Here is an 18,412-nt window from a genome sequence, read left to right on the forward strand (position 1 = left end):
TGTTCCCATCATTTTCACCCCAGTCATGCATTCTTCCTTTTTGGTGAGAATCAGATCCAGAATGGAATTTTTCTTTATTAGTTCTATTTTTCAAAAGGTTCAACTACCAAGGCATAAAATTATTAGCTGCTTCGCTTTTGGTAAAGGTAGAGAGCGTCAACAGATGCTTGGGGAAACTGAGTCTTCCATAACTACAATATCTTGCCTTCACAAATTACTTCTCTATTGACTCTTTCTGTCAGAATGGCCAACAGCAGCGGTATCAAACACGTGAACCCCAACACGGCCAGGGATATGTTTAACAAAATAAAAATACAATACTACACAGATAATGTGAATTTATGATTTTTGAAGGCAATATGTGGGCAGGGATCTGTTTCTATTGGCGTTTGACGCCAATGGTCTATAGTACACTCTAAGGCCACTATGGTAGAAGAATAATTCTTTCTGTCATTGTGTTTGCTTCCATATTTCTCTCGTATGCTTCTTGGGATTTTTCACAATTATATCTTCTTAAAATCTAGTGCTACTCTGACCCCCATCCCTTTTACTGATTGTTTCTTTTTAACCATTTTTAACATCTGAAGTTACACTGATGCCTTGTGTCCTTACTTTGCATTCATTTGTCAATAGCCCTTCCCTTCTCCCAAGACTTTCCTCGCAACAAGGACTAGAACCAACCAACTAGAACTTATGGAGTCTCACAGGTTATATATATATAACGCTCCACACCCTTGGTCTCCCATTTCTTCACAGAAAAGGAATGGGTATGTTTCCTACATCTTTTCTAAATCCTGTTGTTTTCTTAAAGCTGCCCTTTCAAAGGCATATGCCATACGTGGGTCCCACCCTGTGCCATCTTGAGTCCCAGTGACATCATTGAGGTCCGGTTTGCCTTCTTGCTTTAAGCTCTTGTTTATGTTGCTTCTTTGGGTATTTTTTCGATTTGTCTACACTGGCTCTTTTTTGGTATTAAATCTCCTATCTGCTTCTGGGTATTTCAACTGCTGTCCTTCTTCTTCCATAGTAGTGATTCTCTACGGCCTTTGGCTTGGTGGATACTGAACAGAAGTAACTGCTATTTGTCCACCAGAGTTCTAGCTAGGCCCACACGAGATGCTCATGGAGGCCTTTTTGAGGGAAAACACCACCCAGGGGAATGAACAGTATAAAGGGGAAGAACTGGGCTTTATTCCTATTTTGTTCATATCTCTGTGACCTTTAAAAAGTTAATTAACCTGTCTGTGCTTCAGGTTCCTAATCTTTAAACAGGAGCCAGGAATTTGTTTGATTTCCCCCTCTGTCCTCTTCCTTGGAGCCAAGCTTCTTGGTAATAAGGAGACCCAGGAGGTTGCTCGGTGCCATTACTCAGGCCTCTCCCATCCTTGTGGAGACAAAGGAATGGAGAGGTGATTGCTTTGGTCCTGGAACCCCAGGGGTATGTTTGCTTCTCCTCACCGTCACTCTCTATCTCACCAACTCTAAGTGAACAGAAGGCTCTTCATTGGTTTAGGACATCCTGTTCTTAGACCTTCTCTTAGACACTCTGGCAGGTACATGATGAGGGCCATGCTGAGATAATGCGTTGTCCTCATCGTGGTGGGAGAGCAGTCACAATAATAACAGCTGACATTTACATAAAGCTCACTTAGAAAGTACTTCAATGAGTCATATATCATTTGTTCTCCATTGTCAAAGGATCACAGAGATAAAGCTGGAAAGAACATCCGAGGCTTCCTCTGATCCAACCACCTCATTTTACAGAGGAGGAAACTATGGCCACCCAGAAAGGTTAAGCCAAGGCCAAATAAGCAGTAAGCATCAGAGGAGGGTCCTCCGACTCCAGAGCCGCTGTTCTTTCCATGGTGAAGTAGGCAGCACAGATATTGCTATGCTTCTCATATGAGGAAGCTGAGACTCGGGGTTAAGTGACTTGTCCAGAGTCATATAGTAATAAGTGGCTGACTTGGAACTGAAACCTGGGTCTTTGGTTTTGAATTCTAATATGTTTTCTTCTATGCCACAGCTGCTTCCCCCAGTTTCCATTTCTCTAACATGTCAAGGTTTCCAAAGAGCTTTCTCCACAGCAACCCTGCCTGGGAGATAGTGCTGGCCTTCTTATGCCTATTTTACAAATGAAGAAACTAAGGTTCACAGCCTTGAAATGAGGTGTTCATTCATACAATGGGGACCGGCCCTCCCTTTTGCACCTTGGAGCAGCTATCTTCTAGGCTCTAGATGCCCCTCTTCCTTACTAGTCCCAGGACTACTTGGACCACTGTTGCCTCCACCCCTAATCCTTGAACTTCCAGAGACATGTGTTTGAAGGGTGCATAGGCACAGGGGTCCTAGTCTGAAAACAGAGGGAAGGGAGACATGGTGTGACATGGTAGGCCTGCTATGGAACTTCTGCAGGGCCCGTAATTGGTATTCTGCCTCCTGACTGAATCCCTCCCTATGGTACAAAGTGAGGTTTTCGATGTGGGGCATTCTGATCTTAGTTTAAGTCTCTACTAAAAGCTAGTGAATTCAGAGCCTAGGGGGCTGGCTTCATTGCCCAGTGTACTGGGCTGTGGGTCAGAGGAACCAGGTTTGAATTCTGGACCCTGTTAGGGCCACAGAGATGCCCTCTTTGGGTCTCGGTTGGACATACTGATAAAATGGGGCTGTTCCTGTGCAACAGCCAACTCACAGGGAGTGGAGTCAAGAGAATATTGGAAATTAGGGTAGAGAAATGCTTCACGCTTCTTAGAAGAAAGGCATTAGAGGTGACATTCTGCTTGTTAGAGGTAACAAGTATTAACATAGCACTCGAGATGGGAAACGAACAGACAAAATAATGAATGCCTTTTGCAGGCTGCATGATGTCTGTGACTTTCTGGAGCTTTGGGGATTGAGGGAAAGGTTAGATGCTTTGAGACCTTTTGCTTCCTTCCCCGTGAAAGTCACGTGTTTTCTTTGCCTGTAGTAATGAGCAAGGTTCCCACTGGCAATAACACACATGCAAAATTTGTATTCTGAGAAAGGAAAGGAGTTTTCTGATTTAGACAGTTGGTCAGGACTCTCATGATGCTACAGTAGAAAAACCCTAGAGATTTGAAGTCGGAACGCCTGGGGCTGGATCCCAGCACTACCAGTGGATGACTTTGGCCAGGTCACTTAACCTCTCTGGGCCTGTTTCTTTATTTGTAAATTTTAAAAGTTTGGTTTAGACGGGACGATCTCTCTACAGTTCCTTTGACCTCAACAAGTCATCGAGCCCACTGTTCTGTCTCTAGAGAAGATCTGTGCCTAAATGCCCCTAACAGAAAGATGTTTAAGGTGTTTTTGTGAGGAAATGTGCAGCCTCCCTTAGTTAACTGTTCTGCTATCACGAATCCTTTGTGTTGGAGAAACAGTGCAGAGGAATGGAAAGAAGGCTGGGTTGGGAGTCAGAGAATTTGGGCTTGAACCTCAGCTCTACTGCTTACTGCCTTCAGTTACCTAGGCCAAGTGACTTGTGTTGTGTAGGTCTTAGTTCTCTGCTTTATATAATGAGGGGGTTAGACAGGGTGAGCTCTAGGACCTTCCTAGCTCTAAGTCCTATACTCAATCTTATGTCTGATCGATAGCCCTCCTACTGCCATCTGAAAATCATTTCAGTTTAGGAAATTTCCTCTTTGAGAATTCTAGCCTTCGCAAAAGCAGGGGGTATTAGTTGGCATCCAGGGCCTGAGAAGTAAGGAGCTACTGGGAGAAAAAGCAACGGAAGGAGTCCCAGGGGCAGCACCATCTAGCAGGGAGCTGGCCAGAGGGAAAGAAGCTGAGAGGCAGGGGTTCTCTGGAAGGCTCTATGCTTCTAGGTGGGCCCATCACTACACAGTGATGGCTAGGCCGGATTCATTCAGGAGCTAATGCTGGCTCCTGGGGCCCAGAAGAAAAGAGCCTTCCTAATTATTATCAGGGTTCTTGTTGCTAATGAAAGGCCATAGTTCAACAATGTATGATTATGGAGAACTTTGCCTACATTATTTTCATCTCATCCTACCCCAAGCTTGTGAAATAATAATAATCACAATCAACAACTTCTGTTTGTACAGAGCTGTTGGGTTTAGAGTGCTTTACGCATATACTCTCCTTGGAGTAAGGGAGGACAAATGTTACTACAGATGAACAAACTGAGTTTTGACTTGTTCAGCTAGTAAGTGGCAGAGCTGAGATATGGACATCTGCCTCTAATGTCAGTATTCATTCTTCTATACCACCAGCTCCAGGTCTCAGATTAGGAAGTCCAAGTAATAACACACATGATTCTCCCTGGAGTTTTAAAGCAAGGCTGGGAAGGAATCCTGGGTATGATAGGTATATTTATCCTTATTATACAGAAGAGGAAACTTGAAGGCAGAAGTTAAGTGATTTGCCCAGGGACACACAGTGAGTGAGTATTAGAATCAGGATCTGAACTGAATCCCAAAACCATTACTTACATCGCTATACCATTGGTTACTCTCTGGATTTCAGTTTCTGTATATGGAAAATGAGGGAACTAGAAGTAGATGACCTCTAACATTGATTTGAAGAAACCCTTTTCCTGTTATAGTTGGAGAGAGGCTAGAGAGAAAGGGCGGGGAAACCTTCTCTCTTGATGGAAATGTGATAAGCTTTATCTGGCAAGGAGGATGAAGAGAATTATTTTGAAGATATTTTATTTGTTTTTCTGAATGAACCGAGTGGTGCGAGATTGTGCCCTTAGAAGTGAAGAGACATCATTGGCCATTACACTGAGGGTTCATGATGACTCTGACTATAATTGTTCTCACAGCTAAAATATTGACCATCATTATCTATGTTTTTGTTTTATTAACAGTTTCATTGTTTCTATAGTATAGGTTCAGTAGCTTTAATATTTATCCAATCCTAGCAGATTAAGGGATTTAATATAGAGTTGAATAACTAGATTTCTCTAGTTTATTAAGTAAATAATATTCTATGAACTAGTGGGGGCTCTGAGCTTCGTTGGTTAATTGAAGAGATGTTGAAATTCTATTTCAGTAATTAATGAGGAAATATACAAAGCTGCTCCTTGATCACCCTGGAGCTCAGAATGATAAAATTAAACATGGGAATGAGTCAAGTTCGCAGGGTCAGAGGTATGATTTCATGGAAAATGCCTGACATGGACTGGATCCTGACCCTAATTTTGGCGATCTGCAAGAGCAAAAACCCTGAAGCCTTGATTTAGATAATGACTTGTTCTAAGACAACAGGCAAGTCACTTTAGCTCTCTCTGATTCACTAAACTGTAAAATGGGAGTAGTCAAAGGCTGGGGTGTTGATTTACCCAGAAGAAGTGATTTATGACAAGGGTGTTATGCAGATTAATGATTGACTAGAAAGTGATTCTCAAACACAGGTGACTACATAAAGGCATATGGCTTAGTAGGAAAATAGCGTGAGGATCTCTAAGCCATGTTTTTAGAAATGGAAAGCTCTGATGTTATCATCAGAGGGATGACAGTATTTTCATCCCGCCTGACAGTCATGCTGAGGGAGAGGAAGGGAAATGGTCTGGCAATTCAGAACAAGCAGCCTCCCGTGAGGAGGCACTTAGAGTACGGGTTATGGGGGTGGAGGGGGGAGAGAGAGAGAGAGTGTGTGTGTGTGCACACGCTGGTTAGGACAGCACTGGTGGCCAGAGGGAAAGATGAGATGCTGCCTTATCAAGTGGACATCCTGGTGCTGCCCTCCAGTTGAGGTGCTGGCAGCTGTCTACAGGGTGCAAAGGGGGTTGCTTCGTGACCTTTAGAATGACAACCTCCGCCTTTGAAAATGTTGTTTTTTTCCTCAGGCAGGGTCCTTGACACTAATAATCTCCAACTTCTCCTAGCTACTCAAGTATAGGATGATTATTTAAAGGATGATTAATAGGCAATTTGTTCTCACATGGGAAGAGATAGCACATATGGTCTGACCAAAGCAGGTTATATAATCTTCTTACCTTTTTCTACAGTGTTGGCCACAGTCACTGTGAAAAGAAAGAGGAAAAAAAAATTAGTGTTATTAAAGAAACTCTTATCCAAATGCCCATGTCAGTAGTCTACTCTTTAAGGGAGAACCAGGAAATCTGCCAGCCTGCTTGGATGAGACAAGGAAAGAAGTGTCCACCCATAGTCTTCTTCTCATCTCATGACTGAGAATCCTCATTCATTCATTCATTCATTCATTCATTCATTCATTCATTCATTCATTCAACCAACTAACCAAACCTGGCATTCTATGTTCCAACCAGGCAAAAATCATGAATTGAAAGAAGGCACTGACATCTGTCTTTCAAGGATCTGTGATTTCCCTGGCGTGGGAACACCTTCTATTGATGGACGTCAAAGTGAGGCCTGGGGGCCCCAAGCAACACTCTGGAATTGAGTATGGTGAAACAGATTAAAATACAATTGCAAGATATAGATCAAAATAAATAAAAACACAGTAGAACATAGATAATGTTATTATGTGGTTTTCTAAGTCAATATGCAATGAGCAGGGATTCTTATATAGTGGCTCCATTTCTATTTGAGTCTGACACCACTGCCTTAGTGAATTGGTTCCTAAGATGCTATGGGAAAAACTCATCCCCTGGGGGCCGAGTCACTAGTGCTGAGTCTCTGCCAACTAAGCTGGGCTAGACCTATGATAATAGATCCTGTCTGTCACTGGGCCTCTGGCCTAGAAGCCTTCTGGGCTCGGCTACACCTGCCAGAGCTCGGGTCCTACTCAGATAGAAGCGGAGAACCCAGGGCTGCCTCAAGGCACCAGGGGAGGACTTCCATGATGGTACCAGGCAAATCCACATGTTCTTATTCACACACTTAAATGATTCCCTGTTGGGTTCCTTTAAATAGCGAGCGATCTGGCTCCCTGGTATACTTGAAGACTGAATCAATTTATAGAACAACTTTTCAGGAATCGCTCTCTTACATCATGTACAGCACACCTGTTTTTGTTCATCACCATCTCAGTGCTCTGGTGCCCTGGGTAGAGACCTGGTCTTGGAGTTAGGAAAACCGAGGTTCAAGTCCCACCCCTGACACACGCTCTTAGTGCTCCAGGCAACTCACATCAGCCCACAGACTCAGAAATTTGGAGCCAAGGGATCCCAGGTGCATTCATTTTAAAAAGGAGGAAACTGAGGCCCAGGGAGGCAATTGGTCAAGAGTGGGACATCCTCTAAAGCTTCAAGTTACAGAGGAACCACTGACGGTATGGAAGAGGAACTTTCTACCCCTAGATGTTGGGATAAAAAACTGGACTAAATGGAAAGAAGTAAGGAGGCCTGGTTCCTGACTGTGACTTGGTAAATCAGAGAGTATTTTTTCCCTAAACAATGGCCAACATGTACCCATAACAGTGATAAACTTCAACCAGGAAAAGAGACAGTATTCTTGGGCTTTCTCCTTAAGCAATGTCTCTGGCTTCTCCCACCCCTCATGTCCAGGTCTTCTGAAATAGCTCCATTAAAACTTGCCAAGGAACCAACCAATCCCCACGGCTAGCCCTGGTAATGCCTGGCTTGGCAAGACTTGGTTAAAATTGTCCTGCCTGCCTCTGCCCTATTGCACTTCCTGCTCTTACCCGAATACGATTACAGTTGGCTTTCCCAGTGGGACGCAGTGAGCTTTCCAGATAATGTTCTCTCTTTTTCAGAGACACCTGCCTAAAGATTGACACCAGCTGCTTGATTTTGCTTCTCCCCAGTTAGAGAGCTCTGGGTCTGGCTGCTTGAAAGAAGACCGTTCAATAATTTGACAGTAAAGAAGGGAGAGGAAGCAAGAAGCTTGGATGGGCCAGCCTGGGGCTACACCCATTTGCCCTGGTGACTGGCATTTGTTTTGTTTGTTCCTAAGGGGAAAGGGGTCCCTTCAAAGTCCTACAGAGATTGGGACCTTTTCTGAAGGAGAATTGATGACATTAGTGTGAGGGATTGGTCAAGGGGGGTTCACTGATCAATTTGATGAGCTAAGAGGGAGGTGAGCCTCTGCTTGGGCCTTTTGATTGCATTTTCCTAGAAGGATATTAACCCAGTAGGTGGCTCCTCATGGAGGATGGTTCTCAGTGATTAGAGATGAACTGGCTGGCTCAGACTACTATGAGATGGACCACTGTGAGAGCGGCCGCCCTCCCTTGCTGCCCTATAAAAGGAAGTTTTCAGTTGCAGATTTGGGCTTTTTTTCTTTCTCTGAGTATGATAGACCACAGCCTGGCAAAACAAAAATGGGCCTAGGTCCCGGAATCAGGAAGAGGATCTCCATGTAACACCTTTCTCTCACTCAGAAGTCATTAACTGCATCTGAGCAGAGGCACGTGGGAACTGCGTATGCTTTTGCTCATGTGACCCAAAAGGAGAGTTCTTGGATCTCATGGGCCTAATATTGAGAGTTATTTGGACGGTGCAGGCCTCTCTAAGAGTCCCAAGCATGGTACACCTCTAGGGCAGGGCTACTCTAAACCAGTGATTCCCAAAGTGGGCACCACTGCCCCTGGTGGGTGCTGCAGCGATCCAGGAGGGTGGTGATGGCCACAGGTGCATTTATCTTTCCTATTAATTGCTATTAAAATTTAAAAAAATAATTTCCAGGGGACGCTAAGTGATATTTTTTCTGGAAAGTGGGCGGTAGGCCAAAAAAGTTTGGGAATCCCTGCTCTAAACCACAGGGTGGTGTTACAAAGCCAGGGGACTACAGAACTTGGAAGAAGGCGAACCTTTCTATAGAGAGAGGAGAACTGTATTGGTTGTTTAGGGGCTACTAAGTTCATTATGTTGTCTTTTCAGTTTCTATGGGTTAGAATAAAGGCTGTCTGGTACCTGAAGTATGTACTATTATTTTATATATACACATATATAATATATGACACACCTATATACATGATATATATGTCATATATCTCATATATGCAGTAAATGCCTACTTTCTATCTTAGAAAGACAGATGAGAAAGGGCTAGGCAAATGGGGTTAAGTGGCCCAGCTAGAACGTGTCTGAGGCCACATTTGAATCCAAGTCCTCGCACCTCCAAGCCTGGCACTCTATCCACTAAGCTACCTAGCTGCTCCATACGTATTATTATATTCAGCACTTGTACAAAGCCACATTATGATATTTTTCAGAAGCAACTCTGGGTGGTGGCAATGTGAGCTAAAAAGATGGTCGTTTGGGAGGGGGGTGAGGTAGGAAGGGAAGCCTTCAAGATTGGCCTCAGTCTATGGAAGCCCAGAGCTTGGAGTGTATCTTCTTCCGCCCAGTGTCACAACTTTATCTCCTAATAAGCAAGCACTCATTTCTCTCTTGCATTTTTCTTTTTAATTATAGGTGTTCTGGCTATAGAACACCTTGCCTGTTTGTCAAAGCCCTACTGGGGAGGAAAGGGACAATGTGGTACTTGGAACATGCTAGGATGAACCTGAAGCAGCAACGCTGCCTTGCAAAATGTCTCTAAGGAAAAAAAGATGCCATTTCCAAAAGGTTGCAGAATTCCACTTGCTTTTTCTGCTTTCCTTCTCCTTTTTTACTAATGCCTTTTACCGAGCAGGACGGAGGTGAAAAAATATAACACGTGCGTTCCCGTTGCTTTTAAAAATGAAAAAAGTTACAAGATTCATCCTCAACTTTCACAAAATGGATCCTTTCTCACTAGTCTCTCAGCTAAGTACACACTTAAGTCATTCTGTAGGTAACCCTCCAAGCATGATGACAGTCTGCTAGGGTGAGTTCTATAATTACCCAGCCTCTCTGGTCCTTCAAGTTTCAGCAGCCCTTCTAGTGATTTAGGCAATTGGAGATACTATCCAAGTCCTTTGCACTCTCTTCTCTTCTACTATCTATTTGCAGATTCTTTGGAGAAAATGATCTAGAAGAATAGGTGTCTGTCAATTAAGACTTTTCATGAAAGAAAACCGGTATTAAAACCCAAACATCACCTAGTGATGCCACCCCCCCACCCCCCCCCCCCCCCCAAATGGGTGTTTCTGTCCCAGATGAGCAGGAAAAGATTCAAGAGGGTTCACAGAAAGCAGAGGGGGAGATTTTGGCTCAATAAAAGGAAAACCTCCCTAACAATCAGAGCTCTCTAAAAGCAGAATAGGGCAGCCTTGGAAGGTATTAAATCTCCTATCACCAGATATCCTCAAGTGTAAGCTGGATGACCACTCAGAGAAGGGATTCTCACGCAGCTATGGACTGGGCTTCCGAGTTCTCTTCCAACTATTCTGGAGGTATAGGGATGGTAGACTGCTTGAAGTTGGATAAGGATGACCACTAATCCTCAGAATAGTCAAAGGTATCAGAAGAAAAAGGGGCAGCAAGGAAAATCAAAAGACTCTGGGGATGAGAAATGGGAGAGCAATAAAACCAGGAAGCCAGAGATTCCACTATGCGGCTGATAGCCTAAAGGTCCTCCAGTCTACTCTAACATGGGTTTTGAAAATGTGAATTTGCTCTATTGAGATTGATGTGTTAGGGAACAATAGGAGTCTAATGAGAATTCTGGGCTCGCTAATGCGCTAGAACAGAAAACTGCATCACTTTATAATCACTCACAAGCTGCAGCCCTTCTGACACCCACTCCTACAAGCAAACTTCAGGTCTTTTTCAAGGTAAAGAGCCATATTTATTGTCTATATATCTGCTGGTGCAGTAGGCAGAGGAGGGCTGGTCCACACCCACACACTCCAATACAGTTCCTTCAGCTATGGCTGTGGTTCCAGGATCTATCTCCTTCCCACCCCAGCTGCACCCACTGAGTCTACCTTCTTGCCTGTAGCCATCAGCTTTGCCAGCCCAGGACTGTGTTACCATTTTAACCTCAATTCTGAGGTTCCTATTGTTTTTAAAATGTCACAGCTGAAGTTTTTGAGTATTGTGCCCCTTATTCCATTTTCCCCCTAAGCGGTGAACTTTGGGGGAAATGCATATTTGCATTATACCAAAACTGACTGCATATGTACAAAAATCTTTATAGCAGCTCTTTTTGTAGTGGTAAAGAAATGAAAACTATGGGGGTCCCCATCAACTGGAGAAGAGCTAAACAAATTATGCTGTATAAATGTAATGTAATACTATTGTTTGATAAGCAAAAAAGAGATGGTTTTAGAGAAATCTAGGAAGATTTACATGAACTGATGATGAATGAAGTGAGCAGAACCAGGAGAGGAATTTAAATTCTAACATCATACTATAACAACAATTTTGAAAGACTTAAGAACTCTAAACAACATAATGGTCAACTAGGATTCCAAAGAACAGATGCTAAAGAATGCTACCCAATGTCTGAGAGAGAAGTGACGGCCACATATGCACAATGAGAAATGTGCTTTCCTACACAAACAATATGGGAATTTGTTTTGTTTGATTCTGCCTGCTTACTACAAGGGTTTTGTTTTTCTTTTTTCCCAAGAGGTGTGTGTGTGTGTGTGTGTGTGTGTGTGTGTGTGTGTGAAATGGAAGGAGAAAAATACATGCATGATAACTGAGAAAAATAAAATGTAATAAAAATAAAACAAAGGAGCCAGAGGAAGTAGATCACTCGCTTACATTTCAGAGCTTCCTCTTAACTTTCTTACTTTCTGTGAGTGAGGTTGGTGCTTTTATAATAGGCTTGAGGCAATTCAATTTTCTTATTACAAAAAATAACTGATTTTAAGTTATGGGTCATAGTGTGTCATACTGGAAAGATCACTAGGCCTGGAATCAAAAGACTTCGGTTCAGTTCCAACTCTGGTACTTCCTGGCTGTCTGATCATGGGAAAGTCTCAACCTCTGAGCCTCAGTTATCTGATCTGAAAAGCGGGAACAGTTACACTTACACTAGGTATCACACAATGTTATTGTGAGAGACATTTTTCAATCCTTAAAGGACTCTACCCATACAATAAATAATAATGATGACTGTGATGATGTACAAATGGATATCCTTACCCCTCCTCCTTCCCCTGGACTATCCCTTAAGCTTTATTGGCTTAGGGGAAGGAAAAAGAAGCCGAATTCTGAGCAAAGCAGTCAAGCATCCTCCCTTACTACCTCTAGGTTGGGAGAGGCTCCCGACTGAGGCATACAGAAGTTCACCACCTGGCCTGGAAGTAGCTCCCAAACCTGTTTTGCATACAGTACAGGCAATGATTCACACTCACAAGTTCTACAGCTGCAGAAACTTGTTTCTTAGAAAATCTTCTCGGGTTCTCAGCTCCAAAGATGCTTTCCATTTTTCCTGACTAACCCACATAATCAGTGCCCTTTCTCATCAAATAATTCTGGGCTCTGAGTAGGATTACACCCAGCTCCTTTATTCCTTCCTTTCAATACAGACACCATTGCTCTCCGCCCTCCTCCAAGAGCCAAAAATAGTTATTCCTGTGCCCAACAAGATCCCGTTAATTCTCTGCAATCACGGCCCACATTCCGACAGCGCTTTCAGGTTTATGAAACGCTTTGGTATTACAAAATACTGCCACCTCAATTTTACAGAGAAGGAAACTAAGGTCCAAAATGGAGCTGTGAACTTGCTCATAGTTCTGCAACAAGGACAAGCCCACAGGGCAGCTGGGTGGCTCAGTGGATTGAGAGTCAGGCCTAGAGATGGGAGAATCTGGGTTCAAATCTGGCCTCAGATACTTCCTAGCTGAGTGACCCTGGGTAAGTCACTTGACCCCCATTGCCTAGCCCTTACCACTCTTCTGCCTTGGAACCAATACACAGTATTGATCCTAAGGCAGAAGGTGAGGGTTGAAAAAAAGAAAAAAAGGACAAGTCCATTGGGGTCTGAAGTCAATTCACATAATTCCAAGTCCGGGACCCTGAATACCTTGCAGGAAGCAGATGAATCCAGGCAGAGGTAGAAACAGTGCTCACTAGCTCACTCCTGCTTTCTACTTGGCAACTTGTTATTAGGAAGACCGTATCAGATCCTACCCTTGGAGAGTAGAGGGGGCTCTCTTACCTTATGCCTTTCTAACAAGATCAATCACGGACATGCTTATTTTAGGCTGTTTTACAACAAACTGGTGGTCTGTACAGAAAAATCCCAAATAAAAAATCCTTTTCATGGTGCATACTGCAACATGAGGCAAAGTGTAACATATTTCATCATAGAGGAGTGGACAAAAAATGGTATGGGGGGCTGGGACATCAGGATTCTAGTCACAGCTCTGCCTGTCTCTGGGCCTCCATTTTCTCCTCTGTCAAATGAAGGGGTTGGACTAGATTGTCAGTAAGATCTCTTCGAGATTTAAAATGTAGCAGCTCTTGATGAGCTGAAAGTCACCAAGTCCAAAGAAAGCCTATCTCAGGAGACTGGTAGGATTGGTGGATGTTATTATTGATGCTGACAGAAGTCAGTCATCTTTGAAAGATCATACAGAGTGCAGCTAGTCAGCTCAGGGGATTGAGAGCTAGGCCTAGAGGTGGGAGGTCCTGGGTTCAAATCTGATCCCAGACACTTCCTAGCTGGGTGACCCTGGGCAAGTCATTTGACCCCCATTGCCTACCCTTACCGCTCTTCTGCTTTAGAACCGATACACAGTATTGATTCTAAGGCAGAAGGGAAGTGTTTTTTTAAAAAGAAAAGAAAAGAAAGATTATGGAAAGGGGATAGTGAAGTAAATAAGAATGTTAGGCCTGGAGTCAGGAGGACCTGGGTTCAAATATGATTTTAGAATTTTTTTAAAACCCTTACCTTTTTGTCTTAGTATTAATTCTAAGACAGAAAAGCAGCAAAGACTAGGAAATCAGGGTTGAGTGACTTGCCCAGGGTCACATAGCTAAGAAGTATCTGAGGCCATATTTGACCAGGTCCTTCCTACTCCTATCCCAGCACTCTACCTACTGAACCACCTAGCTGCCCCTTTCTGTTTTAGAATTGATATTAAGACAGAAGGTAAGGGCTTGTTTTAAAAAGAAAAAGATCATGGAGAGGTATACTATGCCTGTAAGAGGAGGGTAAATGACCTGATTTTCAAAAAGGGAAAAAGAGAAGTCTACCAAATTGTAGGCTAGTGAGTTTGACTTTGATTTTTAGTTATTAAAGGGGTGGTAGTGATTGTTGTTATTCAGTATTTTTGGCCATAGCTTACTCTTTGAGAGTGGATACTGGAGAAGTTTGCCATTTCCTTCTGAACTTATTTTACACATGAGGAAACTGAGGCAAATGGGGGGAAATGACTTGTCCAGGATCTTGCAGCTGGTAAGTGTCTGAGGCAAGCTTTAAACTCGGGAAGAAGAGGAGTCTTCCTAACTCCAAGTCTGGAACTTAATCCACTTCAACACCTACCTGCCCCACATCTGAAAAAGGAAGAGATGACCACCAAGAACCATTATGGCATCATTGAGAACAAGTCATGCCAGACTAACCTCATTTCCTTTTCTGCACAATAATTAGAATGTTAAATCGGAGGAGTCCTCTGGATATCGATTGCCAAGATTACTTTCAGATTTACTTTAATAGATTACTTTAGCAAAACATTATCAAAATGTCTTGTGCTGTCCTTGTGGATAAGATGGAGACATGTAAGCTAGATGAAATTATAGGAAGATGGATTTAGAATTGGTTGAGTGGCTGGACCCAAATGGTTTGATTTCAGTTTAGAAAGAAGTCTCTAGGGGAGTTCACCAGGGATCTGTGCTTGTGCTCTGTGCTATCTAACCTTTTAATCAATGACTTGGATAATGGGCATAGATGACAGGATTATCAAATTTACAGATATCACATAGCTGGGAGGGGGAAATAGCAGAATCATGAATGATAGTCTATCTTAAAGTATCTTGGCAGGCTAGAACATTGTGCTGAGTCTAATAAGGCAAAATTTAATAGGAATAAAGGCTAATTCCAACATTTGAGTTAAAAAAATCAACTTCACAAGACAAAATGGAGGAAGCCAGGCTAGCTGGCAGTTCCTCTTAGGGATCTGGGAATTTTAATAGATTTTGAGATCAACACGAATCTACAGGATGATATGGGACTGAAAAAAGTGAATATGATCTTGGGCTACGGAATGAAGAATGAAAGAAAGAAATTATCAAGTGTTTACTATGTGCAAAGCACTCCTAAGCACAGTGGAAATAACTAAAAAATCAATCAGTGTCTGCTTTCCAGGAGTTCCCACTCTAAGAGAAGTATAATGTCTAGGGCTGAGGAAATGATGGGCCCACTGGCCTGTGCTCTGAATTGCCCAGCTATGGAGCACTAGGCTCACTTTAGGGGTCTGTATTTCATGAAGGTCATGGGGAAGCTGGAGAATATTTGTGGCAGGGTGATCATGATGCTGAAAGAGCTCAAGTTTCTATCCTATAAGTATCATGTGAAGGAAGTGAGTCTATGTTGTCAGGAGAAGTGATGCCTCGAGGGGGGCATGCCAGCTGTCTGCTGTCATGTGCAAGAAAGATTTGATTTGTTCTCTTTGGCTTCAGAGGGAAGAACTTGAAGCAATGGAGTGAAAATTACCAAAAAAATCCAAATCAACAAAAAAGCAAATTTAGGTTGATATAAGGGGGAAATAGGAATGATTTGAAATATCCAAAAGTAGAATGGAGTGCCGGGTAGGGGGAGGCAGTAGGTTTCCCTTCCTTTGAGGTCTTTAAGCAAAGGCATCTGATCACTTGTTGTATTTGTTTTTAAAAGATCACACATGCTTTGGACTAAATGGTCTCTGAGATCTCTTCCAATTCTGAGGTTCTGTGATTCCAGCTTGGTTTTAAAAGGGGGGACGGGAAGCTTTCTTTGCAATGTCCACTCAAATCACAGGAACAAAAAACTCTAAAAGATCTTACATAACTACCTTAGTGTGTTAATAGTCATTAGGCAGAATGTCGACAGTATAATAGCAGTCCAGATTTCTGGACTCTTAATTTTTTCATTCAAAGGCAGAAACGGTAAAGTCTGAATATAAAAATCTCTCCAGTTATTGCATAGCCTTGATTAAACCCTCAATTTCAGCAATGAGATGGAAACCAAACTTATTTTATGCCTGACAAAGGCAATTGATTGGATTGATTTCTTGAAGAGCTCTTTTTGCATTTTCCATAATGTTTCTAAAAAGGAGCTTAGTCCCTTACACCAATCAAATCTGCAAAGATGGTGGGAGATGGAAATAATCACGTTAGAGGGGCTGGTAAAAGAAAGGCACACTAATGCACTATGGGTACGAGCTGTGAACTGCTTCGATGATTCTGGAAAACAACCTGAAAATTCACAAGAAAAGCCACAAAACTGTTCTTGCCCTTTGATACCATGATTCTGCTATTAGGTTTATTACCCCATTGAAATCAGTGATAGAAAGGAAGGTCCCATGCATATACCAAAATATTAATAGCAACACTATTTGTAGTAGCAAGAGGCTGGAAACAAATCATGTGCCCAATGATTGGAGAATGGGTGAACAAATTACAGTACATAAATGAATGAAAAGCACGAAGCATTCATTTATTAAATGCTTTCTATGTGCCAATAGATATAAATATAATTGAATATTATTGTGCTATAAGGAGTAGTAAATACGAAGAGTTCCACAGCGACATGGGAAGACCTGTGTGAATCAATGCAGGATAAAGAACAAAACCAAGAGAATAATATATACATTTACAATAATGGAAACCAGATGTGTCAAACACATAGCCCAGGCAAGTCCATTGTACAATCAGAACTGGTTTAAAATATAACTGGGAACTATTTGACCAAATGTTTAACATAATAGAACATATATAATGTCACTCTATGGTTTTCTAAGTCAATATGTGGCTGCAGGGATCCTTGCCTGTGGTTTAGCTATGACATGCATGGCAGAAGGCCTGCACTGGATTTCTAGGTAGACATGTAAGCTAGTAAGGCCCCTGTTTCTATATTGAATATGGCCAACACCGAAATCAATAAAGACAATAGAATTCAGGGTAAATTTATATACTGGCCAGTGCTGGTCCCTTGACAAGTGGACTTAAAACATTCTCTTGACTTCCTGTTTCTATACAGTAAACCATAAAAGAGGAAGGTGAAATTGGATGTTATTTACTTCTACTGTGTTAGCTGATCTTGTTTACCCTTTTGGGGTAGAGGGTGTTTATTGGGAAGTGACTGATTCACTAGAATAAAGTGCATAATATAATATATACATAGATATGTTTGTATGTGCACACACACACACACACACACACACACACACACAGAGTGAGGGAAATTGTTTTCCTGCTAAAAAGGCTTGAACCACTCACTAAGGAAAGAACCAGAAAGAAGGCTTCTTTCTGGCTCCTTTTCTTTCCCAAATTGTGTATAGGCTACCAGTGTATGGGGAAACTGGGGGTGTTTATATACATTCCCAAATCTTGGGCATAAAGAAGGACCTCAAGCATAACTGATGGCTCGAGGGGAGCTTGGTGTCAGGAGTCACACTGAGACCTTCATAAGAGGGGATAGGAGGCACAGTCGTGCCCTTGGATGGGGACTGGAATAAGAACATGGTGGGATCCCAGTGTAAGAGGATAATAGGATCTTGGCTTTAGGGCAGGAAGGGCCCCGAGAGATCATCTGCTACACCTCCTCATTTTAGTGAAGAACCCGAGGCCCAGGGAGGCTAAGCCGTTTTATTTGCCCAAGGTCATACAGGTAGGAAGTGGCACAGCTGGGATGTAATCCCAGATCCGACTCCAACCCCAGCGCTCTCTCTGGATGCAGGGAATGCGGCGGAACCTCGGTGTGCGGGGCACGGTGGGGGCACCGGGGAAGCAGGAAGGCAAGGCTCGGGGCAGGAGTAGAAGGGGGAAAAGAGACTTGGGGTAGGGGGGCGGGAAGCGGGGCAGACGCCCAGTTCAGGACTGGGGAAGGGGCAGAAGCTTCGGGCAAGAAGCAAGAGGCGGGGCCCTCAAGGGGGCTCCACATACGAGAGGGGGGGCGGGGGGGGGCGGGGAAGCACCCCCGCCCACTCCCACTTACCCACGCACAGCTCGAAGACATAGGCGTAGTAGGACCAAAGCACAACGAGCACGATGACGAGCACGGGCACCCAAGCCAGCATGCGGCGGCAGCACCGCAGCCCCCCGGACAGAGCCATCTTCCAGCTCCGTCTCATCCTCTGCTCGGAGCTCGGCCCAGCAGGCCTGGTAGCTGTAGTGCGGAGCGGGCTAGGAAGACTGTGGGGAGGAAGAGCAGGAGCGCTCGTGCGACGCTCTACTGCAAAGCCTGGCGGCGCTCCCCTGGCGCCACAGCGCCACCGTGCGGCCACTGCTTCGCATAGCTGGGTGAATCACTCTCACACACACACACACACACACACTCCCACGCACACCCCGGGATCCTAGAATGCCAAAGGCTGAAAAGGCCCTTCGAGATCGGCTAGTCCAGCCCTCCTATTTTCCAGGGCCAAAAGGAGGCCCGGAGCGGATAGGCTGCTAAACGTCACCGATTTC

General features: G+C 43.5%; 1 protein-coding gene across 2 annotated transcripts in view; it reads right to left on the reverse strand.

Moving 5' to 3' along the window:
• Positions 1-18,075, reverse strand: part of ZDHHC15 (zinc finger DHHC-type palmitoyltransferase 15) — a 64,237-nt gene extending 46,162 nt beyond the window's left edge. For both annotated transcript variants that reach the window (XM_044682612.1, XM_044682611.1), the window contains exons 1-2: positions 17,940-18,075; positions 5,978-6,004 (exon numbers count right to left, since the gene is read on the reverse strand). In XM_044682612.1, the coding sequence (XP_044538547.1) occupies positions 5,978-6,004; positions 17,940-18,075 (163 nt within the window). The remainder of the gene's footprint in view (positions 1-5,977; positions 6,005-17,939) is intronic.
• Positions 18,076-18,412: the final 337 nt, after the last annotated feature.

This window comes from Gracilinanus agilis, chromosome X (assembly GCF_016433145.1).
Source record: "Gracilinanus agilis isolate LMUSP501 chromosome X, AgileGrace, whole genome shotgun sequence".
Taxonomy (NCBI): domain Eukaryota; kingdom Metazoa; phylum Chordata; class Mammalia; order Didelphimorphia; family Didelphidae; genus Gracilinanus; species Gracilinanus agilis.